The 27,880-nt window shown below is 46.2% G+C and overlaps 3 protein-coding genes across 8 annotated transcripts; 2 read left to right on the forward strand and 1 right to left on the reverse strand.

Moving 5' to 3' along the window:
• Nucleotides 1-306: 306 nt before the first annotated feature.
• Nucleotides 307-6,137, forward strand: TTC24 (tetratricopeptide repeat domain 24). Of its 2 annotated transcripts, none has more exons than XM_036015882.1 (7): nt 307-1,095; nt 1,294-1,497; nt 2,005-2,133; nt 2,297-2,409; nt 2,750-2,848; nt 4,049-4,143; nt 5,544-6,137. In XM_036015882.1, exons 1-7 carry the CDS (start codon nt 390-392, stop codon nt 5,623-5,625), a joined length of 1,428 nt encoding a protein of 475 aa, XP_035871775.1. In that variant the 5' UTR covers nt 307-389; the 3' UTR covers nt 5,626-6,137. The 2 variants fall into 2 exon arrangements, with proteins under 2 accessions (XP_035871775.1, XP_035871774.1); XM_036015881.1 differs by having other exon boundaries at nt 308-1,095; nt 5,507-6,137.
• Nucleotides 6,138-9,871: 3,734 nt separating this feature from the next.
• Nucleotides 9,872-12,570, forward strand: NAXE (NAD(P)HX epimerase). Of its 2 annotated transcripts, none has more exons than XM_028503211.2 (6): nt 9,872-10,125; nt 10,207-10,315; nt 10,439-10,549; nt 10,629-10,742; nt 11,686-11,833; nt 12,162-12,570. In XM_028503211.2, exons 1-6 carry the CDS (start codon nt 9,944-9,946, stop codon nt 12,362-12,364), a joined length of 867 nt encoding a protein of 288 aa, XP_028359012.1. In that variant the 5' UTR covers nt 9,872-9,943; the 3' UTR covers nt 12,365-12,570. The 2 variants fall into 2 exon arrangements, with proteins under 2 accessions (XP_028359012.1, XP_035871778.1); XM_036015885.1 differs by having other exon boundaries at nt 9,898-10,116.
• Nucleotides 12,571-12,734: 164 nt separating this feature from the next.
• Nucleotides 12,735-20,443, reverse strand: GPATCH4 (G-patch domain containing 4). 4 transcript variants are annotated; one of them, XM_028503229.2, is made up of 8 exons: nt 20,353-20,441; nt 17,521-17,657; nt 16,989-17,062; nt 16,807-16,899; nt 16,619-16,705; nt 14,769-14,860; nt 14,477-14,527; nt 12,735-14,061 (listed from the first exon to the last, which is right to left on the reverse strand). In XM_028503229.2, the coding sequence occupies exons 2-8, from the start codon at nt 17,600-17,602 to the stop codon at nt 13,269-13,271; spliced, it is 1,272 nt and encodes a 423-aa protein (XP_028359030.1). In that variant the 5' UTR covers nt 17,603-17,657; nt 20,353-20,441; the 3' UTR covers nt 12,735-13,268. The 4 variants fall into 4 exon arrangements, with proteins under 4 accessions (XP_028359030.1, XP_035871776.1, XP_035871777.1 ...); XM_036015883.1 differs by having other exon boundaries at nt 17,521-17,660; nt 20,357-20,421; XM_036015884.1 differs by lacking the exon at nt 20,353-20,441 and adding an exon at nt 19,191-19,261.
• Nucleotides 20,444-27,880: the final 7,437 nt, after the last annotated feature.

Genomic DNA, 27,880 nt, shown 5'->3' on the forward strand with positions numbered 1-27,880 from the left:
AGTCAGGGCACATGCCTGGGTTGCTGGCAGGGTCCCCTGTGGGGGGCATGTAAGAGGCAGCCACATATTGGTGTTTCTCTCCCTCTCTTTCTCCTTCCCTTACCCTCTCTCTGAAAATGGAGAAATAAAATCTTTAAATAAATAAAATCTTAAAAAATAACAGCAGACAATACAGCAATAGCCATCTGGTGTGAATGAATCAAAATTATACCTACTTTTTTGTTAGATAGGCAAAAAATATAAAACATTTTTTGGTGTGCCACAAAATTTTAGCAATTAGTTTATCTGTGCCATGAGATGAAAGAGGTTGAAAGTCGCTGCCCTAGGGGGATCCTGCTTTGGAGGAAGTGAAGGGTGACATTGAACCCTGTGCTTCCATTGTCAGTACTATGTCTTCCCCCAACCCCGAGGATACCCTGCAGGAACCTGAGCCCGAGCCTTCAAGCTCCAAGAAGAAAAAGAAGAAAAGAAAGTGGCAACAACTAGAGGCCAGCATCCAGGCCCTCACCAGGGCTGGCCACGGGGCCCTCCTGGCTGGCTGGAACCATGAGGCCTTGACCAGCTTCCAGAGGGCCTTCCTCCTGGCCTCCAGGGTCCCACAAAAAAGAGACACCTCTATTCTTCGGGCCTGTGCCTTCAACCTGGGTGCTGCCTATGTGGAGACCGGGGACCCAGCCAGAGGCCTTGGGCTGCTCCTAAGAGCCCAACCTGAAGAGAAGGCACAGGGCAGGTGCCATGGTGACCAGTGTTTCAATGTGGCTTTGGCCTACCACGCCCTGGGCAACCTGCCTCAAGCTTTGGCCTGGTACCACAGGGCCCTGGGCCACTACCAGCCACTAGGTGACCAGGGGCAAGCCCAGGCAAAAATGGGAGCCTGCTACCAGGCTCTGGGACAGCCCGAACTAGCAGCTCACTGCCTACAGGAAGCAGGCCGGACCTATGCCCACGCAGGACAGCCCCAGGCTGCAGCCCTGGCACTGGGGGCTGCGGCAGTGTGTATGCTGAAGAGCGGGCAGCACGGCGTGTGGGAAGTGGTGCAGGTGCTGGAGGAGAGTCGGAGGCTTGCTGAGATGAGTACTGAGCGGGGACTGCTGGGTGAGGCCTTTGGTTGAGATGTGTGGGATTTGGGGAGATTCAGATCTAGTGATACCCTGAGAGGTGGGGTGGAAGCAGAGGCATTTCTGAGGGATGGGGAAGGGAATTGGGGGGACCCTGTAAGAATGGGAGGGCTACGCCAATATAGCCTCAGTTGCACCTGACCTGGCTAACAGTGACCCTGGCCTTGCCCTCTAGGGCAACTCTATAATGACCTAGGCCTGGGCTACTCCCAGCTCCAGCTGTTCCCACTAGCAGCAGAGGCCTTCCTGCAGGCCCTCCCCTTATGCCGGGGACTAGGGGAGAAGGCCACGGTTCTGAGAAACCTTGGAATGGCCCACAATGCCCTTGGCAACTATCAAGAAGCCCGGGAGTTTCACCAGAAGGCTGCTATCCTGCATGGTGAGTACTAAGGGCTGAGAAATGGGATTGAGACTAAGGGACTAAGAGGGGATTCCAGCAGGAGCCAAAGGCTGAAGAGTAGATGGACCTTTAGGACTAGTTATAGGATGGGGAAGCCCAGAACCTGGGGGGCGGCAGGGGGTGAGTGCTGGGGATACAGGAGATGGGATAGCCAGAAAAGATAGAGTTCTGTGGGCCCAAAGGCTGAGGCCTAGGGCTGGGAAGGCAGCATGGGCAGAAGGAAGAGCTGCTAATACCTGTACTGCCTGCCTCACAGGGATGTCGCATGGCTCATAATAGTCGGGTGGAGGCATTCAGGCCAAAACTCAGGACCAAGGAGAAGCTGGTTATGCATATTGGAAGTCTGGGGCTTTGTGGTACATCTGAAGGTGTGCTGGGGCTGAGCACCAGGACTCCTGCAAACCCTCCCTTGGTAGTTTGGGGATAGGGTCCTGACGCCTCAGTGGCCAAGGCCCTCTCTTAGAATTGGGTGGGCTCTGTCATCAGGCTCTGTGGGGCAGCGGTGGGAGCAAGGTCGGAGCTTTGGCAGCCTGGCATTTGCACTGAGCCAACTGGGGGACGACAAGGCGGCCAGAGACAGCTACCTACATGCACTGCAGGCTGCCCAGGACACTGGTGAGGGTGAGGAGGTTAGCAGAGGCTTGGGGGTGGTGGAGCAAAGGCTGAGATTCCTTGGGGCTAGTGGGGAGGCAGATGGGGGGTTGGGGTAGGAAGTACCTCTGCAGGGGAGGGTTAGTGGACTAGGAGCCATAAAAGGACCTCTGGATCTCTTCCCCAGGAGACATGAAGGGGCAGTGGCAGGCCTGCGAGGGTCTGGGGGCTGCTGCAGCCAGACTGGGGCAGCATGATCAGGCCTTGAAGTACTATAAGGAAGCACTGGCTCGGTGTCAGGTGAGACCCTCCATCCCAGAATCTAACTGTTCCTGCAAGCCTTCCAGGGAGCATTCTCTGGCTAACATTCCTGCCTCATGTCTTGTCTTCTTTGCATCATTCGTTCACTCATCAAACATGCACAGGGCATTTTGTGTGCTAGGTCCTGGGACACTATTGTAAGAGTTCGTCTCTATACACAATTCTGGACAGGACCCTGGCAAAAGCATAGGGATGGGGCAAAAGAAAAAGAAGACAAAGCCCCCTTCCCTCCCTCCTTTCCCATTTCTTTCTTCCCCAGTTCCCAGAGAACCACAAGCCCATGCCTTCCATATCATGCCATTTTCCTCCCTCTTCCCAGAAGGAGCCAGACTCTGTGCGAGAGCGGCTGGTGGCGAAGCTGGCAGATGCCATGAAGACCCTTTTGGCCCAGGGTGGGCTGGACCCGACTCATACCCTGGTGAGATGACACCTGAGACAAGGAGCTGGGGATAGGGAGAGGTTGCCTGGAGAAGGGGAGAGTGTAGAGGTAAGCAGAGCTGATGTTCTCAGGGATGCTGTGCCTCACTGCTCTCCCGTGTTCATCTGCCCCTGGACCAGCATATGGTACATGGATCACTTTCTCAAGGACACCTGGGGGTGGTGTGGGGGCAGGGGGTTGTAGCACGTGTCCAACACCAGGGCTTTGCCAGGGCCTTGGCTGACTGTGAACCAGCTCAGTGAGTGAAGGCCAAGGGGTGCAAATAAGGACCCTGAGTGTCCTGCCCAGGTTGCTTAGTTGGTTAGAGCATTGTGTCACTACACCAAGGTTTTGGGTTCAATCCCTGGTCAGATCACATACAAGAATTAACCAATGAATATATAAATAAATGGACCACCACCAACACCAAAAAAGTAGGTGTTTCTCCCCCTTCCTGTCTATAAACAAATGAACAAATAAATGGACCCTGAGCCACACCAAGAAGTGGATTTTTAGTCCATGGCTGTAGTTCCCCAAAGGGCTACACAATGCAGACAATGCTCCAGGGAAGTCCCTCTCTCCCATCCCTGGTTCTCTGAGGCCATTTCTCTTTGGGTCTCCACTGTGCTCCTTTCCTCCTGCTCCTCCTCCCCCTTCTTCTGCCTCCCAGCCTCTCTTAACAGGTTGATGTCTCTCCAACTGTCTCCTTCCTCACCCTCTGAGATACCCTCAGGAAGCCTCCCATCTCAGAAGTTGAAATTTACTTTAGTATTTATCATACTTATTTAATATACTTTATGTCTTCTCTTATTTTAAAAACAAGGACACTCTATATAATTTGCAAGCAAAAGTTAAATTAGGCTGACACACAAAGAGGACTGGACTGGGAGTCAGAGGACCTGGGTTCCATCTAAAGCTGTCCACCAACTTTCTGTGACTTTGCTCCTGGAGGCCCCAGGTTGGGGGGGCGGGTTAGGCTTTGGCCACGTCTGACAGTCCATGAGCCTGAGCTCTAATGCGGTAGTTACTAGTGGGGCCTTGCCAGAGCAAAGGGCCTCACCTTGAAATCTCATTCTCAGACACGTGGCACAGCCCCATTCTCTCTAGCACTTGTCTCTGGGGCCCTGTGTCTGGAGGGAGCATATACTCACGTGCATATCCGCAGCCATTTTTCTCAAACTGACTCCCTTTCATTTCCAGACCTCAGCTCCAGGGAGGCTTCAGGCTCCAGGTGGAACCGGCTCAGCAGGGACTCCAGCCAGGGTGGCAAGGGGCCCAGCAGAAGCGAAGCACAGGTGAGTGGGGTGGGATAGAGCGGAGCTTCTGGGATGGGTATGACCTCCGAGGAGGGCGTTAGGAGGTATTGCAGCAATGCTGGGGAGGGTGGAGGGCTGTGACCTAGTAGGTGCCCCAGGGAGGAGGGAAATTAGCTGGGTGCTGCTCTGCCCCTTGTTTTCTGCCCCTATAGATTTTTGAGTGGGTGGGAAGACTAAGAGTTAGAGGAGGGCCATGAGGAGAAAGAGGAAGAGGGCTTCGTGAAATTTCCCTGTGACTGGGTTGGCTTGTGCAGGGACTGGAGTGTGAGTACATGTAGGCTGTCCTGGCCGAGGGCAGCGCTCTCCCCACGCCTTTCATTTTCCTCACTGCCCCGCTTCCCTACCTCAGGTCTGACACCCAAAACCAGCCCTCTCCCCATTTTTGCTCTTCTTTCAAGACTCTGGCCCATTGTTCCTGAACCCTTTCTGGAATCACCCTTTCTCCCTTGCTTCTACAGCGTCCCTAACTTCTAGAACTGCACCTTAGAGCACCAGGGTTTGTTGGAAGCCCACTAGGTGCCAGGTGCCAGGTGCCAGTTACTCGGTGCTTTTCTTACTCTAGCTTGTCTCTTCCCTCAAAGGCTTCCAACTCTGGCAGCAGAGTTCCTTGCTGTTTGTTGACTTGAATTCACTGATATTTTCTTTTCGGAGTTTCCTTCCAGGCACCGCTAAATCATTTCCATGTTTAGCCTTAGATGACCAAGGGTAGTCATCACCTGTCTGATACAGGGCATAGTTTTGGCACTCCCTTCATGTACAGTGACCGACACATTCCCTGACACCCACCCTTGTTCTCCCAAAGTGTTCTCTTTTCTACCATGATGGTTCTTGGTTCAGAGAAGCCTGTGATGAATATGTCTGTCCCTCTCCATCCAAGTCCTGGACCTAGGACCCATCTCCTATTTGGAGACCAAGCTTCCCACCATCCAGAATGGAGTGCCCTGACATTCTGGTACCCAGTGGCCCCCAAGTCAGTAGGTGTGTCCTTGGGGAGGGAAGGAGGCCTGGAGAAGGGATAAAGAGAGTAGGGAAGAACGTGATCACCGTTGAAGTTGGGGAAGATGTCGTCCGGTGCTTGGGAATACCCAGTGCCCAGAGCCTCTTTGTCTCTGCCCTTTAGCAACAACCTGAACAATGTTCACTCAGCTCAGGAGGCCTGGCGTGTCCCCTGCCTCCTGTGTGGACAGACTGTAGAGCTCAGAGAAAGGGAGAGTCCCACTAAATGGGGGGATATGCAGCTTAAGTCTACTCCCTACTGCTCTGTAGCCCACCGGCAGAGGTAAGGTCCAGAGAGGGTGACAGAAGCTAGAGCCAGAGCAGGCTGCCTGTGCTCTTTCCACAGCCATTCCCACTGGCAAGCTCTGCCCTGCCTCCTTCAGGTCATTAAAACAGCCTGGGGAAACCCCCAGCAGGGACCCACAGAGGAGACCCACCACATCTGGCTTCTGCACGATCATGTGATCTCACTCTACTGGCCTCAGTGGTGCTGCCACATACACTCCTGAGGAGTTTCTGGGATGAAGCCTCTTCCGGGTCGCTCAGCACCGCACAGACATGGAATACAACGCGGTCAGCAAGGGGGTTCCTGAGCAGGCTGGAAAAGGGCTTTGCAGTCTCAGCACTGAGGCTGTTTGCTTCTTGCTGAGAATTTTGGACTCGGTAGATAAAAGGGAAAAGGAAAATGGATGGTGAATCTTCCCCTTTCTTTCTGGATACAAACCTCATGATCACTAAGGCCCTTTCCAGTTCTAAAAAGCTCCTTGGCCAAGAGGCTTTGGAGTCAATGACTCTCTTCAGACCTCCATTTTCTCATTCAGGACATGGGATTATACTACTTTAGAAGGTACATCTTAACCAACCTATGTACCCCACTGTCTCCATGTAACACAACAGAGGCTGAGCCTGAGGCCTGTGGCCTGTAGGACAATTGCTGCCAGCAGCCACAACGATGATATTAAGTAAGCTTTATTGATTACTTAGCACATACCACCCATGTTCTAAGTGCTTCATAAGCATTTTCTCCTTTGATCCCATTTCACAAATGCGAAAAAGAGAGCACAAAAGCTACATAGCTTGTCTTCTCGGGTCACACAACTAGCTAGTGGAGAAGCCATGACTCTAAGCTAGGTAGTGAGTTCCTTCTTCCATAATGCCGGGCAGTCCCACTCCCCCAGCTAAGCTATTGTTTACCAAGAGTAGGTTATGCTTGACACCAATTGTGATTATACCAGCTGTATGTGCTATTATAATTTATAATTTAATTAAATATTACATAAATTGATGAACCAAGAGTGTGAAAACAAAGTTGAATCCTTAGAAGACTGGACTAAGGTGAGACACTAAAAACTGTTATTGAGCTCTGGCTGGGGTGGCTCAGTGGACTGAGTGCTGGCCTACAAACCGAAAGGTCCCCAGTTGGGGACATGCAAGAGGCAACCAATCACACACTGATGTTTCTTTCCTCCTTTCTCTCTCCCTTCCCCTCTCTCTAAAAATAAATAAATAAAATCTTTCAAAAACAAAACTGTTGTTGAATTAGATGTGGGCAAGAAGACTATTACAGATTGGGAGAAAATCACAAAAATCTAGATGAATTTTCCACTCAGATTGCTTTAAGCATGCCATTTATTTTTTGTTCCATCTTAAGGAAGCAAACTGCAAGGGATAAGTGATACATAACTGATGAGGTTTATGGAAGAGAATGGAGAAATACAACCATCGGCTCTGTTCTCAAAGAAGAGCCTGGCTACACTTTGACAGGTGGCAAGTGAGTGTATTTTTTATTTTAAATTGAAATAAGATAATCTGCCCCTGATTATGTCGTATTAGAGGCTTCTACTGTACTGTGAACTACTTCACAATGAGATTTTGAGTATTCATTAAAACATTTGTAGAGGACCTACTATGTGCCAGGCACAGAAGTAGGTGCTGGGGTCACAGCTGTTAATCTTCCTTATGTAAATGGAGTATATGATCTTGTCAGGCATTCGGGATGTCTTGATTAGGATGCAGGTTCACCAACTTTAACAAAAGCCAATAGAACAGTGCCTTTTTCCAGAGAAAACTTTATTCTCATCTCATATAAAGCAGTCCAGGGCCTACACAGTGGCTCTGCAGAGCCTGAGGAGCCAGGCAGGATGCCCTGCCATCCTCAACCTGGGATTTACATTTCATGGTCTAAATGGCTGCTCCATCTCAGCATAATACCTTCCTTCCAGCCACTAAGAAGGAAAGAGGAAGTGGAAGAAAACACTTTTTAAAGGGTATGGCCTACCAGTTGCATGTATCATTTCTGCTCAAATCTCATTGGTCAGAGTTTAATCACATGTGGATGGTTATTTGCTGCATGGGAGACTGGAAAATGTAATGTTTTAGACGCACAGCCAGTGTTTAGATGTGGCCAGATAAACCTCAGGGATTTTGTTATTAAAGGAAGAAAGGAGAATGGATTCTGAGGGACAAGTAGAAGCGTCTGCCACCCAGGAGTATTGCCAATTCATTATCAACCATCACTGGCTCTACCATTTAATAGCTGCATTATCTTAGGAAACTTACTTGCTTTCTCTCTGCCATTCAATTTCCTCATCTATAACATGAGGATAAAAATATGTCCTAGGACTGACAGGATTACATTAGATAATATATGTAAAGCATCTGCAGCTCAGCAGGTGATCAATCCATGTGCCCTCCCCACACTGGTTTTGAAGGTATTTCTCAAAGAAAACTCCAAAAGTCTGAAGGACAGCAACAAAGTAGACTAGGTCTTGGGCACTGCCTTCCTGGGGACAGCTCTCATTTTGTTGTTTTATAAATCCTTTGTGTGTGGTGGTTTTTGTGTCATTATTTTACAGTTACATCTCATCAAAATGAAATCAGCAGAGACAAGCCTTTAATTACCTACGTCTGCATTTGAGGAAGCAGTTCAGTATAGCATGGTGCTTAAGAATGCAGAACTCAACGTCAAGCTGCTTGAATCCTAGCTCCACTGACAACTATCGCTGTATCACTGGGCATGTCTTTCAACATCTTTGAGCCTCAGTCTCCTCATCTGTAAAATGGGAATAATAACAGGGTTGCTGTGAAGATGAAATAAGATGATTCATGTTATCACCTGGCACATATAAGTATTCAAAATGTTATCTATGTCAAATGTTTCACATTGTACTTTATAAATGAATCTTCAGAATCACCAAATTAACTTCTCAAACACACATAAAAGTAAAGCTGTTTATATGCTGGTGAAGTTACAAAGTTAATGAGGTCTTGGGCAAGATTATCCAAATGTAATATACACTGTAAACTCAATTTCCAACCATAAACACAATCTGACAAAACAGTTTTCCACCGCATAGTCTCATAAATTCAATTTCCCACCACAAATATGTAAAACAAGCATTGCTGGAGACCAAGGATACATCCATAGGAGATGATAAACCTCATAATCAAAAAGGAGATTATCAGAGGAGAAATTAAAAGGTGAAGGGGTTCTTGCCTTTTTCAGTGAACTAGCCAGGAAGGCAATCCATGATACAGAATGAGAATAAATGTAGCTTAAAAACAGGACCTTCATTCCACCTGTATAATTATCTTAGTGCCTCGATGGTAACTGATTTGTTATTCCACAAACTTCTTAACTATGCAAAAGTGTATTTTCACTCTTAAAAGTTCTTGGGTAAAAAATTTTGTTTTCCTCTCCAGGTTTTTCTTTTTCTTTTTTTTTAAAGATTTTATTTATTTATTTTAAGCCAGAGGGAAAATTGGGGGGTGGAGAAATATCAATGTGTGGTTGCCTCTCATGCACCCCCTGCTGGGGACCTGGCCTGCAACCCAGGCATGTGCCCTGACTGGGAACTGAACCAGCGACCCTTTGGTTCACAGGCCAGCACTCAGTCCACTGAGCCACACCAGCCAGGGCCTCCGGGTTTTTCTTGAAATATTATCGTGGCCCGAAGTCTATGTTTTCAACGTTTTTGACAATGGCATACTCAACCTCTTAAGGTCTATAATTTTTCTGTTACTATTACCTTGATAAAGGGGTAAGTATTCTGTATGATTAGAAGTACATTGTGCTATCCTGGTAAACAGAGTTAGGGGGAGTTAATATAGTGAGGAAAGGGGTCCTAAGTTATATAAAACGCTTAGCAGTGTACATAAGAACACGAGCTCTGCCCTGACTTTTGTAGCTCGGTTGGGCGTCATCCCACAAGACGAAAGGTCACCTGTTCAATTGGAAACAGGATGTTTCAATCCCTTTTTCTCCCTCCCTTTCCCCTTACGTAAAATAAGTAGTTTTTTTTAAAAATATCATTAAAAAAAGAATACTAGCTTAATTTATTGAGGCCTATGTACCCGGTCCTGTCGACGCTTTGCATGCATTACCACCCTATGAAAATATACTCTCATCCCGTTTTACAGACAGGAAACTGAAATCTGGAGTGTTCTAATTTACTCAGTAGTTAAGGGCAGGGACCAGGGCCAAGTTCTACGCTAAACTTGAAGAATTATTATCAAAGGGTGATTGGGAGCAAAGCACTTCGCTCCACCTGGAAATGCGAGGCAATGGGTAACTACTCTCGGGAAAAGAGGGCTGGGATCCCGGTTGTAACGGAAGGTGCAAGGGCAGAGGCCTCACCCAGCAGGTACAGGGAAGCGCGTCCGAGCTCGGCAACGATTCCGACTCCGGGTGCCCCGCCCGCTTCTTGGGGGCGGGGACGAAGCGTCGCGCATGCGCCACGGCGGCAGGGCCGGGGCTGGAGACGCGCGCACGCCTGCGGGTTGAATGTCCCGTCTGCGGTGTCTGCTGGGGTTTGGGCTGCTGGTGGCGGGCTCACGCCCGTCACACATCAGAGCTCAGGCCAACATCTGTCGCGCGGGGCCCACGTGGTGGGGGCCGCAGCGGCTGCGCTCAGGGGGCAGCGGGGACCCAGAGGTTATGGCTAGCACCGCGGTGAAGTACTTGAGGTAGGCGGGGCTCCCGTGGGGCGCAGGCCTTGGGCGGACGGCTCTCACGTGAGCGAGCCCCTGAGCAGAGGGTTTCCTCAGCCAGGAGGAGGCTCAGGCTGTGGACGAGGAGCTGTTTAATGAGTACCAGTTCAGCGTGGACCAACTTATGGAGCTGGCTGGGCTGAGCTGTGCTACAGCCATCGCCAAGGTCAGTGGCGCAACTCTTAGGCTGTCTCCTTGGTCGAGGCACAATGGAGGGGGAGGGACAGCTGGGCCAAGCCTGGGCTGTGACGGCCCGAAGCCCCTCTGAATCCCCTAACTCTGCCTTCAGGCATATCCCCCCACGTCCATGTCCAGGAACCCTCCTACTGTTCTGGTCATCTGTGGCCCTGGGAATAATGGAGGAGATGGCCTGGTCTGTGCTCGACACCTCAAACTCTTTGTGAGTATGTGAAGGGCTGTGGAGAGGCTGTGCGGTTTCTAGGAGCTGGGCATGAATTACCTCTTGCCTTTCCTCGTAGGGCTACCAGCCAACCATCCATTACCCCAAAAGGCCTAACAAGCCACTCTTTACTGCACTGGTGACCCAGTGTCAGAAAATGGACATCCCTTTCCTTGGTGAAATGCCCCCAGAGGTAGGTACCTCCGGTTTGTGCCCTTCTCCACAATAACCATTGTGTCCTGCTCTTCATCTGCCTATCTTCCTCTAGACCAGGGGTGTCAAACTGATTTTAACGTGGGCCACATCAGCCTTGTAGTTGCCTTCAAAGAGCCTAATGTAATTCAACTCCTTAACAGTTAAGGAGTAGTTACATTTGTACAGTCCTAAAATTATTTCAGCTCTTTGAAGGAAACCTGGAGGCTGATGTGCCCCCGCCCCCAACCCGCCCTGAAAATGAGTTTGACACCCCTGCTCCAGACGTCAAACTCTGAGAGGGTAAGAATAGTGCCTGGCACTGAAGGTATGCTATTTGGACAGAAGCGGTGTAAGAGCCTTCTCCTCCTCTGCCAGGTGTGCTCTGAGTTCCCAACACCACCTCCAAAGCTTCCTTTCACTTTCATCTCCCCTGGTCACTCCTTTTACTCTGTAGTCCTTCCTCTTCCCCTTCAATGTAGTAAACATATTATCTGCCCCTCTTAGGAACTGAAGTGAATGCCTAAACCCTTTCTCCAGATGCATGGATTTAGGGGTGGGAAACTTGAAGGCTTGTTTTTGTTTTTTTAAATTTCTTAACACATTTTACAGATGAAGAGACTAAGGTGCAGCAAAGGAAAGGAAGTGATTTGTGCAGAGCCACAGACCAGAACCTGTCCCTCCTGACTCCCAGTCTCAGATTTTCCCATACTGTGGCCTCCCCAGTGGCAGGCAGGCAGAACCTGGTGTCTGGACTCAGCTTGGCCTGAATCAGGGACCAACTTACACTTAATTCTAGGCCTCAGAATGCCATCTGAATGAAATAGAACGATATTTGTGCCTCTGTGAGTGGTCTGTGGGTGCAGAGGACAGCCCACTCCTGTTAAGAGCTCTTTGTGTTGCTGCTGGCTCTGACATCTTTTACTTTTCCTGCTCTACCACAGCCCATGCTGATCGATGAACTATATGACCTGGTGGTGGATGCCATCTTTGGCTTCAGCTTCAAGGGTGATGTTCGGGAGCCATTCCGCAGTGTCTTGAATGTTCTGAATGGACTCACTGTGCCCATTGCCAGCATTGACATTCCCTCAGGTGCTGGGTCCAAGGAGGTTGGGATTGGGGTCTTGCCTTGTCTTGAGTTAGGTACCTAGGAGACCTATGTCCTGGCCCAAAGCTCAGACCAAGTCTAAAATGAGTCTAGAGGTGCAGAACATAGTTGAGGGGCAGAGTTCAGGAGCACTCTTTACTTGTTGGCTCTAAGAGACCAAAGCCCAAGGACACACAGAGCTCCAAGGATGCAAGTTTCTCGGGTGGGGATGCAGGGAGCTTCCCATTCCTTTAGACTAGGACAGAGCAAGGTTTGGAAGAGGACTAGACGTCTGGCCTTTTCTGCTCTTCCTGAATACAACCCCTTTTTTAGGATGGGATGTGGAGAAGGGAAACCCTGGAGGGATCCAGCCAGACTTGCTCATCTCCTTGACTGCACCCAAGAAGTCTGCCACACTGTTTACTGGTCGCTACCACTACCTGGGGGGTCGTTTCGTGCCACCTGCTCTGGAAAAGAAATACCAGCTGAATCTGCCACAGTACCCTGACACTGAGTGTGTGTATCGTCTGCACTGAGAGAAGGTGGGTGGGTGTTCTTCCCAATAAAGATTTAGTGCCTCTGTCTCCCAGAACTGTGGAGACCTGAGAGCTATTCTAGCAGCAAAAGGTAATGGATGGCAGGCAACAATGGAGATATCGTGCCATCTCTGGGGAAGCAGACCAAACGAGAGGTTGCTGTGGCATTTGGGGGCAATAAAAATGGACTTTCAGATGCTGAAAAAGGCTCCCAAGTGAGGTGCTTGTCCTTTACACACACACACACACACACACACACATCTTATCCATTAGGGACACAGACAGGACACTGGAAGCAGGGCAGTGGTTTTCTAAGCTCTCCCTTTCCACTTAACAGTGTAGCAAGACCACAGGAGATTAACAGAAGATATTTCTTCAGAGGCCTCCAAGGAGACTCTTGTATTCAGGATCTTCCCAGGCTGGGAATGGAAATGCCAGTCACAACATATATAGGGTAGGGGCCCAAACCGACATTTATCAAATCATTTGCCATAGTGTTAGAAACCAGCTCACAGACCTACTTGGCCTCATATAAAAAAACAAACCAAACAAAAAAACCCAGGACATACCACGTAAGTCCACATTTCCAGCTTCTTTTAGTAAGGATACCCATTCAAAAGGTATCTGCATTCCTGTCCCCACAACCCTCACCTCAGCACTCCCTGTCCCTTGGCTGCCTGGCTTCTGCTGGCACTTGTCAGAAGCTGCAAAGGAGAAGATGCCCACTCCATCAGCTAAGGTATAGTGACACCTCTGTCCTCTTCAGCAGGCCAGTATTCCAGAGCTCAGTTTTCTCCTTGGGAAGGACTCCTCACTGGGAGGGTTCAGGAGACCTGCATCAGCTCAGGTCTGTGGCTTCAACAATTAAAAAGAAATTGATTGAGCCCCTACCCTGACCTGACCTTCAGTCTCTTTTCTTTTTCTTTTTTTTTGCTCTCTGGTCAGTGCTGACTCTGGCTCTTTCCTCCTCTGCTTGCTTCTGCCTCCTTCTCTTCCCTCTGCTGCTTGAGCTCTCCCCAGTGCTACCATCGTCATGTCCATTCCTTATAGCCAAGACATCCTCTTGATGCTGCTGTCTTTTCTTGCTTTTGCTTTTCCTATCACTGCATGCTCTGCTTTCTGCTTCCCTAGTCTCACTGTCTACAACAGCCTCTTCAGCTTCTTTATCCTCTGTGTTTAAATCCTCTTCCTCATGCTGCTGCCTGTTGCTTCTGCTGCATGGATCAGTGTGTGCTCGGCTCTCTAACTCTGGTTCCCATGCTTTACCTAAGACCCTCAGCTTCTCCTCGTGCTGTTGCCTCTTCTTTTTCTTCCTTTTCCTGGGGCACTCATCAGTTTGTTCTCTGCTCTTTAGTTCCCCAAGCTCTCTTGTTCCTATGGCTTCTTCCTCATCCACTATGGCTATTCCCTCTCTATCATCTGTGACCTTTTCTTCTTGATGTTGTCTTTTCTTCTTGCTTTTCCTGATGCTGTGGTCAGTGTGATCTGTGTATTCCTTTTCTGCATTTCTTTCAGTTGCTGTAGCCTCTTCCTCCTTTTTCTGCTTCCTTTTCTTTTTCTTTTTTTTGAGGGGCTTGCACTCACACTGCGGTTGAGGGATCCCAGGGTCCTGGCCTTTAAGCTGATCCAGGAAGGCCTGCTCCTGGGCCTCCAACCGAGCAAGCTTAGCCTTCATCGTAATCCCAAGACGGGCAGCCCTGAAATAGGGCCGAAGTCAGAGGGAGGATCTTGGGAAAAATAAGCCTAATTCTTGAGACTGCATGGGAAATTGGTAGGGGAGGAGCTGTCTATCTTCAAGCAGCTTCAGAGAGGGGCAGATAGTATGAATCATTTCCCTGGGGTGAAAGAGAGTCAAGAAATGGCACTCACAGCTAGTGGCCGGGGAGTGGGGGAAGGTTAGGAGGTGGAGAGATTGAGCAAAAAGGAAAAAGGACTCATGGACAACAGTGTGATGACTACTAGGGGGGCGGGAAAAGGGTATAAGGGGACTAAATGGCAATAGGGAAAAAAACAGAATAAAGATTAAACTTTTTTTTTTTAAAGTGGCATATGCTATCATCAGGGGTAGGCTTATTATGGGGAGATAAGGGAGACCTGGGAGCTATTACTTACTTGTGTGCTGTTCGCCCCTCACAGGCTTGGAGCAACATCTCATCAGTCAGGCTGGTGGGGGTTGGGGGAGAAATCAGGAATTACAAACATCTGGTAGAAAAGCCTGACCTCTCCTCCCCTCTAAAACATTTTCAACACTGACTTCCTATTCAGGACCTGGTATTTTTCTAGGTACAGGGGTACAAAGATTAGTACAACCCGAAGAAGCCCACAGTCAAACATTAGATTTGGTCCTTTCTCTTGAGATCTGAAGCATTTCCTACCTGACCCCAGCACTAAAATGAAGTCTCACATTTTTGGAGGCTGAGGCCCCTGGCTGTTGTCATCGCTGTAGCTTTCCAAGTCCTTGTCTGGCTTCTCTCCACCTGAAGTCAGTGTGGCCATCTAGGAGGAGGGATCACGAGGTAGACAAGGTCCACTCAACACCAATGCCATCTCTTTTCCTTCCTGGAACTCCCCTCCCCCAGCAATCAACCACACACACAAATTTGCCACCCCCAAGTATTGCTCCTTGCAGACCCACAGAGAGGTGCAACAAACTGGATACTTCAACTTGGACAGGAGGAGGGGTGTGGGGATGGGGAGTCCTGGGTAGTGAGCAGAACAAGGGAGAAACTACTGTGGGCCATCAGGTCTTCACCATGGGACAAGTGCCCCCTGGTGGTCATTCCATGGTCCTTAGTAACTGACAATAAAGGTGGCCTCCCCCCGCCCCCACTCCCAACACCTATGCACAGTACTTTATTTGACCAGATTGAGAACCTACTGTGGGCCAAGTGTTGGGGATACAAAGTGGAATAAGGGTGAGATGTGTCCCGCCCAGATAGAACCTACATAGTGAGGAGGAAAGAAGTAGAACAGAACATTGACAATTACAATGAAAGTGCCTGGGCTAGTGGAGTGGTACCTGCTCAGACTTAAGAGTTTGGGGAATAATTTCTAGAAGTAGCTGAGCACTGGGAGACAAGAAAAAATCAGGTAAAGGAGGAAAGGGAGTGGAATGCCCCAGGCAGAGGGAATAGCATGTACAAAAACTTGAAGGTGGAAGAACATGCTAACTTAAGAATGATTCCATCTGGCTAACATATAGAAATCCTGAGAGACGTGGCAAGAGGGCGGGGGGCTAGAGAAGTTGGCAGGGACAAACCTTGAAGGGCCATATAAGCCAGTCTGATAAATTCAGCCTGTGTCATACTAAGTCAAGGAGGAGTCAGTGACACAATGAATTCAGAACGCTCTGAATGCGTTGTGGAGGATGAACTGATTGGAGTGTGGAGTGAGATTACAAGTGATGAGTCCGGTTATGAAGCTGTAGAAGAAATTAGGAGATGGTGATGGTCTGGGGTGGAAGATGGCCACAGAGATGAACAGAAATGGTAAAGATATGCTAGTTACCATATAGAGCCCTTGGCACACAATAGGTGATTAGTAAATATTAGCTCCCTTCTATTGGTATGTTAGTAGGCGGGAGTCTGAAAACCTGAATTCTAGTCCTGTCTGCCATTACTAGCAGGCTGTGGGCTCTTTAGCAAGCCTTTCTTCCCACCTTTTGGCCACATGTGCAAAATAAAAAGGATGGATCAGGTAATCTCTCAGGTCTCTGACTTCTAAGTCCTTTGAATTGGACACCCCCTCCCTGCCCCACTCTGGCAGCTCCTGACTATGCCCTACCTCCCACTCCGTTGCTGCCCCCTCAGCTGAAGGTAGGGGTCCATGTAACCTGAAGATCTCAATTCTTTTTTTTTAAACATGTATTTTTAAAGATTTTATTTATTTGTTTGTTTGTTTGTTTATAGAGAGGGAAGGGGAGAGAGAGAGAGCGAGCGAGAGAGAGAGAGAAACATCAATGTGTGGTTGCTGGAGGTCATGGCCTGCAACTCAGGCATATGCCCTGACTGGGAATCGAACCTGTGACACTTTGGTTCGCAGCCCTCGCTCAATCCACTGAGCTACGCCAGCCAGGGCATAAGATCTCAATTCTTGCCTAGAGGTGGGGCAGTCTAATTAAGCAACAGCAAGGTTAGTTGTAGGATCCCACTATCCTAGGATGGTACTGAGAATAGGTAGGGCATACAAGGCAATTGTTCAGGCCCCGCAGAAGAGTAAAAAAGGATGAACCCTCTCACCCCCAACCTCTAATACCTTCACAAATTTTTGATACAGCAAATTGGGCTTGGGATGATTATGACGGGTGGTCTCCTTAGAAAGGTGCTTTATCTGTACTCCATCCTGTGGGGAAGTATCAGTGAGTTGATGACATACCATGTGTCCCTCACCTCCACATGTCCCAGGCCCTCATGCTTCCTGTGCCCATCTATTAGAGTTCATACCTGTCTAGTTTCAACTACCAAGTTGGCTGCAGTTTTGTTGAAGAGCTCATTCCACCAGTGGTTTGTGAACTCCTTGGAAGGGTCATGTCCCACCTGCCGAAAGAAGAAGTATCTGAACCTACCTCCCTGTCCTCAAGGGTTCCCCTCTGCCATCCATACACCCCCAGCGTGCCCAGTCTTACCCCATGAGTGTCCTGCTTTAGCTTTACCCTGAGGGCCTGGGTGATGCCATTCTCCTTTCGGCCCAGGCCTTTGCCTGCAGAAGACAGTGAGTGACTTAGCTTATTCTGCCTGCCCATACCCTCACAAGGCACCTCCTTACATGCCACTCCTTGCCATTCCACACATCTACCATTGGGCAAACTCCATCTCTTTTGGAAGCCCTCCCAGTACTTTCTAGCACCTCTCCATGCAATCCCCCGCCTTTATCTGGAGCCAAGCTCTTTTCCTTCATTAGTTCCTTTGGGGCAGAGGTCATGTTTCTTCCCCTCTGCTCCAATCCTCCTAACCACTTATTTCTTACTATCCATTGTCAAATTTATTGCTCTTCTCTCTTTTTCTGTAAATGTCAAATATTCTTCTGCAAATTTCCCTTTAAGCTAGCTTTTCCTCCTCCAGTTGAATGGACTACATAGAGATAATCGAGGATGATGCCTCTTCCCAGAGGGTGGGTAGTGAATTGGGGTGATTCGGAAGGTGCCCCATGGGGATCACCTTGAGTCCATCCATGCTTTAGCAGCTGCTCCTCAGCAAACTTCATCCCACGACTCTTGACCTCTGGGGTGATGACACTCATGATGAAAAAAAAGTAACTGTCTTCAGGTCCTCATCAAAGAAGAGGTCACTTATCCCTTTAAGAGGAAAAGAGAAAAGGCCACATCATACATCAAATTCACCCTGATTGCTTTTATAAGTATTATTTCCTGAGGCTGAGGCAGAGACAGGTTCAGAGGCCTGGTCCTTGGGGAGCTTCCTGTCTGACCACAAAGAGGTCAACATCAACATGTCAAAAGGTATTATTAATAATACCTACACTTCTGGAGAGCTCACCTACCACATGCCAGGCTGTGCTAAGGCCTTACATGGATTGTCATTTAATCTTCCCAACCCAGGACGATTTCCTGAACTTTACATTCAGGAAAGTATGATTATCCCTATTTTACAAATGAGGAAACAGGCCTAAAGAGGTTAGATGATTTGCTCAAGGTCATGCAGCTAATGTATATAGAACTGAAACCTAGGCAGCCTGTCTGAGAGGCACCCCAACTCTTCACCACTACATGAAAACATCTTCCATGCAAAAACAAAGCAATGAGATGTCCGTTAACCTGAGTTAAAACGGTACTTAATAGAGCCCATATCCTATACCTGTGCCATAGCAGTTACACTGTCCTCTTGGTGTAGGGGCTACGCATCTCTACCCCACTGCCACTGTCTTTCAGCCTTGTTGGAGCACCCCCCCCCCCTGAAATTGTCCAGCTTAAGAAGGGTATTCTTACTGAGCATTTGATGCACAGCAGCTGGATTATACATATTATACTGTCTCATTTAATCCTGACAATCCTGTCGAGTTATCCTTTTTTTACAAATGAGGAAACAAAGCCTGTGTTTCTTGCCTGAGGTTACAGAGCTAGTAAGAGATGGAGCTGGAATATGAGCCCTGGTTGCCTGACTCTAAAGTGTTCTTTCTATCACATCCCCAACTAATTGCATTTTTAAATTAAATTTATTTTTTTTAAAGATTTTAATTATTATCAGAGAGAGGGGGAGGGGAAAAGAGGGAGAAAAACACTGATGTGTGAGAGAAACATTAATCAGTTGCCTCTCACACACCTGCAACTGGGGGCCTGGCCCACAACCCAGGTATGTGTCCCCACAGGGAATCGAACCAGGGACCTTTCAGTTTGCAGGCCGACAATCAATCCTCTGAGCCACACCAGCAAGGGATAACCGCATTTTTTAAATAGTCACTCTGCTGTTCCTCCTTTTGGACTCCAAAGTGGCATTATCAAACTATATACCAAATTTGCCTCTGAAATGGTTAAGATGGCTTATCACACAAGACACTCAAAACTACTACCACTGCTGACCTGACTCACTAAAGTTAACCTGTATTAAGATAATTTATTACAGGCACTGCAGACCATTTTTAAAGCTGAACAACAATGAATGGTACTACTAAGGTAACCCTGTAGCCTCTCAAAATGACAGCTCTGAAGGTAAAACTTTCACGTGAGTTTAGGAAGGTCTAGTAAGTATACTTTAAAAAAAATCAGACGCGTCAGTAAGTCACCCCTCCTAAACATTATATGTTACATTTGCAGAGTGGCAAATCAAGACCGACTCACGTTTCGGTTCACATTTCTATTGTGAAGGACGATTACCTGTCAACCTAGTTGATACCTTGAGAGTCCAAACAGAAAAGCATTGAGTGAAGTGGTCCTTTCTTGCTACTTGATACTGTTAAAAAGAATTAAAATTCAAACAATGAGGCCTTTACGGTCACCTCAAAACTCTGCCTCTTCTCAGAAGTTATCCCTGATCTTTCAGTCCCCAGACTTCAATAACAGTATTATTACTTACTGCATTTTACTTGATGTATTTACTTATGCAAATACTTATATACTTACTTGACAGCCTGTTGCTAATTGCTTGACACATCATCTTATTTAATCATCCAACAACCCTTTTAGGACATGGTATTACTGTAATTTGCAAATGAAGAAATGGCACTGAGAGGTTTAGTTACTTGTCCAAATCAAGTAACTGGCAAATAGCTGACCCAGGATCCCAGGCATTCCAGAGCTGGTATTCCAGTAATCATACATTCCTCAGTCTCTCACAGCTCTTTGTGACTTCTGTTGTTAAGTCTTACCACAGCCTATCCCGTGTCACGGTAATTCGAAACAATACACCCGGGACTGGGAGTCAGAGTGGCCTTCCTTCCCCAACCCCAGTGCACTCGGAGAATGAGAAGGCGTCCAGGCGTTATTTGCTGAACTGAATGGTATAGGTGGGAGCTGCTGTGAAGGACTTAACACTGGACACCTGGGGACAAAAAGCAACTAGGTCCCAGGCTCTGCGCTGCAGTCTTTGCGAGCACACGTTCAGAAACTGTCTCTCCAGTCAACCCAAGTTTCCTGGGGTGGTCCAGGGCCACTCTTTACTGAGGTTCTAAAGAGCCGACTAAAACTTTTCCCTCGGCTTCCTTTCTGTTGAAGTCTAAATACCAGCCCTCCCACCGCAGTTTTACTTGGAACACCACCTGCCACCTCTCAAGAGACAGTAGCCCCAGCCCTGGCTGGCGTAGCTCAGTGGATTGAGCACGGGCTGGGAACTAAAGTGTCCCAGGTTCGATTCCCAGCCAGGGTACATTCTTGGGTTGCAGGCCATAACCCCCAGCAACCGCACACTGATGTTTCTCTCTCTCTCTCTCTCCCCCTTCCCTCCCTGAAAATAAATAAATAAAATCTTAAACAAAAAAAAAAACCCATCAGCTTCCGTCAAAAAAAAAAAAAAAAAAAAAAAGAGACAGTAGACCCTTACCCTTAGTCACTATACGGCCCTCTCTGCAACACACATGCCAGATCCGACCGCTATGCCGCCATCTTCCCGGAAGTGTCATTTTGGTCCTTCTAGCCTGTCGAAAAACCATAGAGAGGAACGCAGGCACCAAAGTCCCAGTCCCAGTCCTCCGGGGAGAAACAGTACGGGGGTGGGCCTACTTGCTGGTATATTTGCGGAAGAAACTCAGCCCCAGAGCGTCTCACGGTGCCGAATCATACTCATATTCACACATTCTCTCCTTTGTTGCCTGAGAGGTGCGTGACTGATCATACATGCATCAATATGAAAGACTTGTCAGGTAAAAAACCGAAGTTTTGTTTGACAGCTGAGACATTTTCACCCCATGAACAACTTCGTTGAGAACCGAATTGTTGGCAATAGTAGACATTCAATAACTGAGGTTTATCCCTGGTGTGGCTCAGTGGATTGAGCACTGGCCTGTGAACCGAAATGTCACTAGTTTGATTCCCAGCTGGCAACATACCTGGCACATACCTGGGTTGTTGGCCAGGTCCCAAGCTGGGGATGTGCGAGAGGCAACCATCCAACATGTCTCTCCCTCTCTGCCCTCTCTAAAAGTTAAAAAAAAAAAAAAAAAAGGAACTGAGGTTTGAGTCTAAAGCTTTGTCATGATTGCTCAGTGTGTCATACTCCCTATGCCCATAAAACTTTTGAAAAAAATTTCCACAGAATTAATTTTACTTTGAAAATATGCTATATAGGGACAATACTAAGCAACAGATTTTGTTAGTGGAATTTTAGGTGATTGCAGAAGGGATGTGAGGTGCTTTAAAGGTCCTCCTCAGAGGATGGATTATTGAATAGAGGAACATTCTGTGAATGGGAGTCAGAACTGAGTCATTTTTTCCCCCTCAGCCCCTCATTGTGTGACCTTGAACAAGTCACTCTCTTGCTCAAGAGCACCTTTTCCTTGGTCTATACAATTGGAATAATAGACTAGCTCTTTTTAAAATATTTATTTATTTTTAAAGAGAGGGGATGGGAGGGAGAAAGAGGGAGAGAAACATCACTGTGTGGTTGCTTCTCAAGCGCCCCCCACTGAGGGCCAGGCCCACAACCGAGGGTCCCTCTCTCCCACCCTTCCCCTCTGTCTAAAAATAAATGAAAAAGGTATTTTTTTTTAATTAAAAACTTCTGTGCTCCAAAGGACATCATCAAGAAAACAAAAAAGACAGTTCACAGAATGAGGGAAAATATTTGCAAATTATGTAGCTGATAAAGTTCTGACATTCAGAACATATAAAGAACTCTTAAACTCAATAATAAAAAATACAACACAATTTAAAAATGGGCTGAGGACTTCTACAGACATTTATTCAAAGAAGATACATCAATGGCTAAAAAGCATGTGAAAAGATGCCAACATCAATAGTCATCAGGGACATGCACATGAAAACCACAGTGAGATAGCAAGTTACACATCTAGGAAGACTATTAAAAGAAAGAAAGAAAGAAAAACATACAACTCTGACTGGTGTTTCTGAGTTGGTTGGGCATTGTCCTGCAAAGTGAAAGATCTCTGGTTCGATTTCCGGTCAGGGCACTTGCCTGGGTTGTGTAGGTTCAGTCCCTTGTTGGGGCATATAAGAGAGAAAACCGATTGATGTTTTTGTCTTGCATCAATGTTTCTCTTCTTTTCTTCCTCCCTCTCTTCCCCTCTCTCCAAAAATAAATAAATGAAATCTAAAATGGACAAATTAGAACCCTCATATACTGCTGGTGGGAAAGTAAAATGATGCAGTTACTTTGGAAAATTGTTTGAAAGTTTCTCAAAAAGTTAAACATAGAATTACTATATGACCCAGCAATCCCACTCCTAGATAACTGAACACCCAAGAGAACTGAAAACATATGCACACAAATGTTCACAAAGCATTATTTATAAAAGCCAAAAAATAAAAACAACCCAGATGTCTATCAGCTGATGAATGGATACATAAATAAAACATGTTAGATCCATATAATGGAATATTATTCAGCCATCAAAATGACTGAAGTACTGAGACATACTACAACATAAATATTGCTACAAAATAAATCTTGAAAATATCCTATTAGGATATCCTAATAGGATACTTTGTATCCTATTTTGTTTTTCTTTTAAAGATTTTCTTTATTTTTATTTTTAGAGAGAAGGAAAGGGAAGGAGAAAGAGAGGGAGAGAAACATCAATGTGTGGCTGCCTCTTGTGCACCCCCCACTGGGGGCCTGGCCCGAAACCCAGGCATGTGCCCTGACTGAGAATCAAACTGGTGACTCTTTGTTTCACAGGCAGGCACTCAATCCACTGAGCCACACCAGCCAGGGCTGAAAACATCTTTTAAAAAAAGATTTATTTATTTAATTTTAGAGAGAAAGGGGAAGAGAGGGGGAGAAACGGCGATCAGTTGCCTCTCACACACCCACAACTGGGGACCTGGCCCGCAACCCAGCCATGTGCCCTGTCCCAGAATGGAACCAGTGACCTTTCAGTTTGCAGGTCAGCACTTAATACACTGAGCCACACCAGCCAGGGCTTGAAAACATCTTAAGTTAAAGAAATCAGCCACAAAGGTCAGGTACTGTGTGATTCTATTTACATTCAGTTCTTAGGAAAGGCAGACGCACGGACCCGGACCCGGGTCAATGGGGAGAGAAAAATGGAGAGTGACTGCTAGTGGGTACAGGGTTTCTTTTGGGGGCAATAACATGCTCTAGAATTCGTAGTTATGATTAAGCTTGTGGACATACTAAAACTCACTGAATTTTAGGGTTAAATTTTATAATATATGAATTATATCTCAAAAAAAAAAAATCCATGGGCACACCCAAAATAGTAAGAAAAGAACAGTAACATGCTACAAGCAGTCATTCCCAGGTCAAAGGATTATGAGTGTTTCCCCTTCTGTATGTCTTTTCTCTGATTTTCAATTTTTCTACAATTAACATATTTTACCAAGAAAAATAATCTCAGCAAATGGATGTAAATCAGAGTTCTTCAGAGCTAAGGGACTTGGCGCAGAGATGAGGACAGATATGAAGAGGAAGTGAGTGTGACCCTGAGATTACTTTTTGAATTCCTTTCCAAGTTTCTGGAGCAGAATCTTCAAATTTGAAAAACAAAGGTACTGGGTTATTTTTCTATACTGAGTTTATTTTTTTAAAGATTTTTATTTATTTATTTTGAGTGAGAGGTGAAGGGAGGGAGAAAGAAAGGGAGAGAAACATCAATATGCAGTTGCCTCTCAACTGGGGACCTGGCCTGCAACCCAGGCATGTGCCCTGACTGGGAATGGAACCAGCAACCCTTTGGCCCACAGGCCAGCACTCAGTCCCCTGAGCCACACCAGCCAGGGCTCTATACTGAGTTTAAAGCAAGGGATGGAGGAGGGTTTGGCTGGGGTGGGGAGGAGTTGGGGGGAGTAAATGCAGACAACTAATTGAACAGCAATAAAATAATTTTAAAAAATTATTATTACTAGCCCTGGCTGGCGTAGCTTAGTGGATTGAACCAAAGTGTCTCAGGTTTGATTCCCAGTCAGGGCACGGGCCTGGGTTGCAGGCCATGGCCCCCAGCAACCGCACACTGATGTTTCTCTCTCTCTTTCTCCCTCCCTTCCCTCTCTAAAAATAAATAAATAAAATCTTTTAAAAAATTATTATTACTTAAAATGAGATATTTCTAGGTACATCAGTAAAAATGCTGTGGAAATGTTTCTGAAAGAGGCATTGTAAAAGACCCACTACCCTCTAGTGGGCGTAGAGGTGGGAAAGGAGGACCGTGCTCTAACTAAGAAGAGCAAGGAATCCCAGCCTTGTTCTTTTTCTTGGCACTGCTACCAGAGATAGGAAGAAAAATGCTTTGAGAAATTGGGCTTACTTCCTTCCCAGCCAGAGTTTAGCCAAACAAGAAGAGCGAGAGTTTGAAGGACGCCTCCAGAGCTTCAGGTCTCTACCGCCGCACTTTCATCTGCGGACATTCTCTGCTCCTGCTTCAGAACAGGAGGCGGCGATCTGTGGAAAGCCAGCTGGGAGCCTAGCCCAGCGCTCCGCAGGGCGGGTCTGCGCGGTATCGCAGCCTTTCCCTGCCGCCTGCTGGCTATCTGATGTATTGCACAGCATTTAAGTCGGCAAACTATTCTTATACATTATATATAAATGTATATAAATGTCTTGAAAGTTTAGGATAGACAACAAAGTGGTAAAAATTATTTTCTCTGGTAAGATTAAGGAGAATTTTCATTTTCAAAAATACTTTTACGTTTGTTAAATTGTTTACAATTAAGTGTATCACTGTGTAATCACCTTTAAAAAGCAATAAAATTTGACTTCCAATTAAAAAATTATTATTCTATGATTCATTCTGCATTTACTTTAAAACAACAGAAGTTTAATAGCATACAATATATACCTCCTGTGTGCTTGTGCTTGGCAGAGACCCAGGAAATACGAGCAACTTTTCATTTTTATCATTTAAATCTTGGAGCTTCCTGAAATTTACTTAGTTTAAGGAATGAGTTATGGACTGATTTTCCCCCCCACGTGATTAGTTAATTGTCCCAACTTCTAGCAACCTAAATGTTAATCAATAGGCACCTCATTAAATAAATTATGCTACAGACACCCACTGGAATACTGCACAGACAACAACAAGGGAGCTTAGGACAGAGGCTCCCAGCATATTACTAGGTGAAAAAAGCAAGATAGGGAACTGTTTGTATAATATGATTTCAATTCAATTCAAAAGAATGTATGCATGATGTACGTTTCTATTTATTTGCATTCTCTAGGTTCTTAAAAACTTTCTGACAGACACAGAAGTTTAATAATGGTTTGATTGCTCTAGGGGGAAATGAGGAGGAAGGAAGACGGTAAAAGAGGCTTCTATTTTATTCCTTTAGTAGTGGTTGAATTTTCTTCATTATGTGTCTGTATTACCTGTGTTATAAGTAAAGATAGTTGAGGGGGACATTGACTTTTAGGTGCGTGTGATTTTTATGTCCTTTTAAAAATTGGGTGATCCCTTAAAATCAGTGTCTGTGTTTTAATTGGTTCTATTCCCTTTGACATTTTTCCCCTACCAATAATAAGGGCCAAGATATATGGATTGTGTTGTACAAGTCAGGCACTGTTCTCATTATTGACATTGCCACTGTTGTTGTTAGCCTTATTTTCAGGTGACAGCAGCAAAGCAAAGAGGATGTAGGTAAGTTGTCTAATGCTGTCCAGTTAGAAGGTAGAGGGGCTAAGCTTTCTCCCCAGACACTCAAATTTCAGAACCTGTGGAACTTAACCACTATGCCATATTACCTTTAGGTCAAGCTTTCGAAAATTAGAAGAAAATCTCAATTTTCTTTAGTTATTCAGTAAACATTTTCTGAATGCCTAGTATATGCCAGGTAAGAAAACTGTTAAATCATTTCTTGCTTTTGTTAAGGAAGGCTTCTTAGAGGAAGCACAACAGGCATGTTATCAAGTCTGATGGCTAATGGGACTCAGTCGCTGTAACAATGGTGGCCTCTAGAGCAACAGCCAGTGCAGGCTGTCCTTAACTCCAAAAAGGCACTGTAGAGGGCTTCTGCTGTGAATGGCCACTTCCTCCCAGTGCCCATTGCTGGTCCACTGTGGGCAGTGTCCTACCCTGGAGGAGGTGCAGTCTCAGGGGAACACGTGGTAGTTCCACCAGTGGGTCTGTCATTCGAGGGACACAGAGGGCGCTAGTGTGTTGCTTTCAATATAGGGAAGCTGAGAAGAGGAAAAAAACAATCCTCAAAGTTACTTGTTAACTCATGCCAAAGATTTATTTAGTTCATTGATGAAGGAACCAAGAAAAAGACAAAGAAAAAAAAGCTGCTTTGAAGAGCATTTTGAGAAACAGAGATTTATATAGTCAATAAGAAAAGAATGATGAAATAAGATTGCTAATCTAAATACAAGACTGGTCAACTTTCTAGGACAGTAAAACCAAAACACCTTAGTGGTTAACTTCTCTATTGGGCAATAAGCCCTCTTATTTTATCAATTTCTGTAGGTTAGCCACTAACCACTAACTAGAGACTCTAAAAGTCTCCACCCTTTATCAGTTGTAGTTCATGTATCAAATATGACAACAAGGTCATTCCCCAGGAGAAGCAGGTGAGTGTCAAGCTTTTATTTTTTTTTTTTTGAAGATTTTATTTATTTATTTTAGAGAGGGGAAGAGAGAGAGAAAAACAAGGAGAGAAACATCAATGTGCATTGCCTCTCATGGCCCCCCCAACAGGGGACCTGGCCTGCAACCCAAGCACATGCCCTGACTGGGAATTGAACCGACAAGCCTTTGATTTGCAGGCTGGCACTCAATCCACTGAGCTACACCAGCTAGGGCTCAAGCAACCTTTTAGACAATGTTCTAGTATTGATTCCAAAAAAAAACCCAAAAAACAATCAATCCTCATTTTACCTTTTCCAAGTTTGGAGGACTTATTCTTTCACAGAAGGGAAGAACTCTATTGCACTTTGGAGATAAGCTACCTGGATTACTCTGTAGCAACAGGACCTTGAACAAATTACTAACCTTCTCAGGACATCAGTTTTCTTGTCCATAAAATGGGAATCATTATACTGTGATAATATTATTTCTCCCATGCAAAAGAATGCAAGATGGGGTGCTTTTTAAAATTATTCAAAATGCTGGTCTGACATCAGTTGATTCATACTTGCCAATCTTCTTACTTCCAGGCTTGAGTTTGACCAATGTGAGACTGGGGGTGAGAGTCTGCACAAGCTAAAGTCAGACCCAGCCTATACTGGCTGTAATGAGAACAGAAGCAGGGATGGGAGACAGCAAGCCTCAAGGCCTGGAAGATTGAGAAGGGCTGATGAAACTCAGAGGCAGGGTCTCCAGGTATTTGCAGGTGTAGTTTAACAAAAATACAGCTTACATGGTGCACTTGAATATAGCAGTGAACTGACTGCACAAACAAAATGATAGGTGACATGGTTATTAATAAGTAAAATACAATTGTTAGTGTTGCTCAGGTAGCTCAGTTGGTTAGAGCATTGTCCTGATACACCAAGGTTGCAGGTTCGATCCCCAAAGAGGGTGTGCATACAAGAACCAACCAATGAATGAATAAATAAGTGGAACAACAAATTGATGTTTCTCTCTTTCTCTCTCTCCCTTCCTCTCTCTTTCTCTAAAATTAATAAATGAAAAGAAAATTAAAAATATATATAATCGTTAAATCTTAGTAACCATGAAAATAGACCTATCCACTTTACCCTCCCCTATCTCTGAAGTAGACAGGACAGGTATTGCCCACTAGACCAAACACATGATAAAGTCAGGAACCACATAAGGTCATTTAATTCTCTCCCTTACACAGTTTACTGCACACAGAGGCCCTTTAGTGAAAGACTTCGGAGACGAACTAGCGTGATGCCTGCCCCCCCCCCCACAACACCCTCAGAACAGAGATGAGTGTTGAACCAGAATGCTTGCCAGGTTGAGAGGACAACACGATGT

Source organism: Phyllostomus discolor, chromosome 14 (assembly GCF_004126475.2).
Source record: "Phyllostomus discolor isolate MPI-MPIP mPhyDis1 chromosome 14, mPhyDis1.pri.v3, whole genome shotgun sequence".
NCBI lineage: Eukaryota > Metazoa > Chordata > Mammalia > Chiroptera > Phyllostomidae > Phyllostomus > Phyllostomus discolor.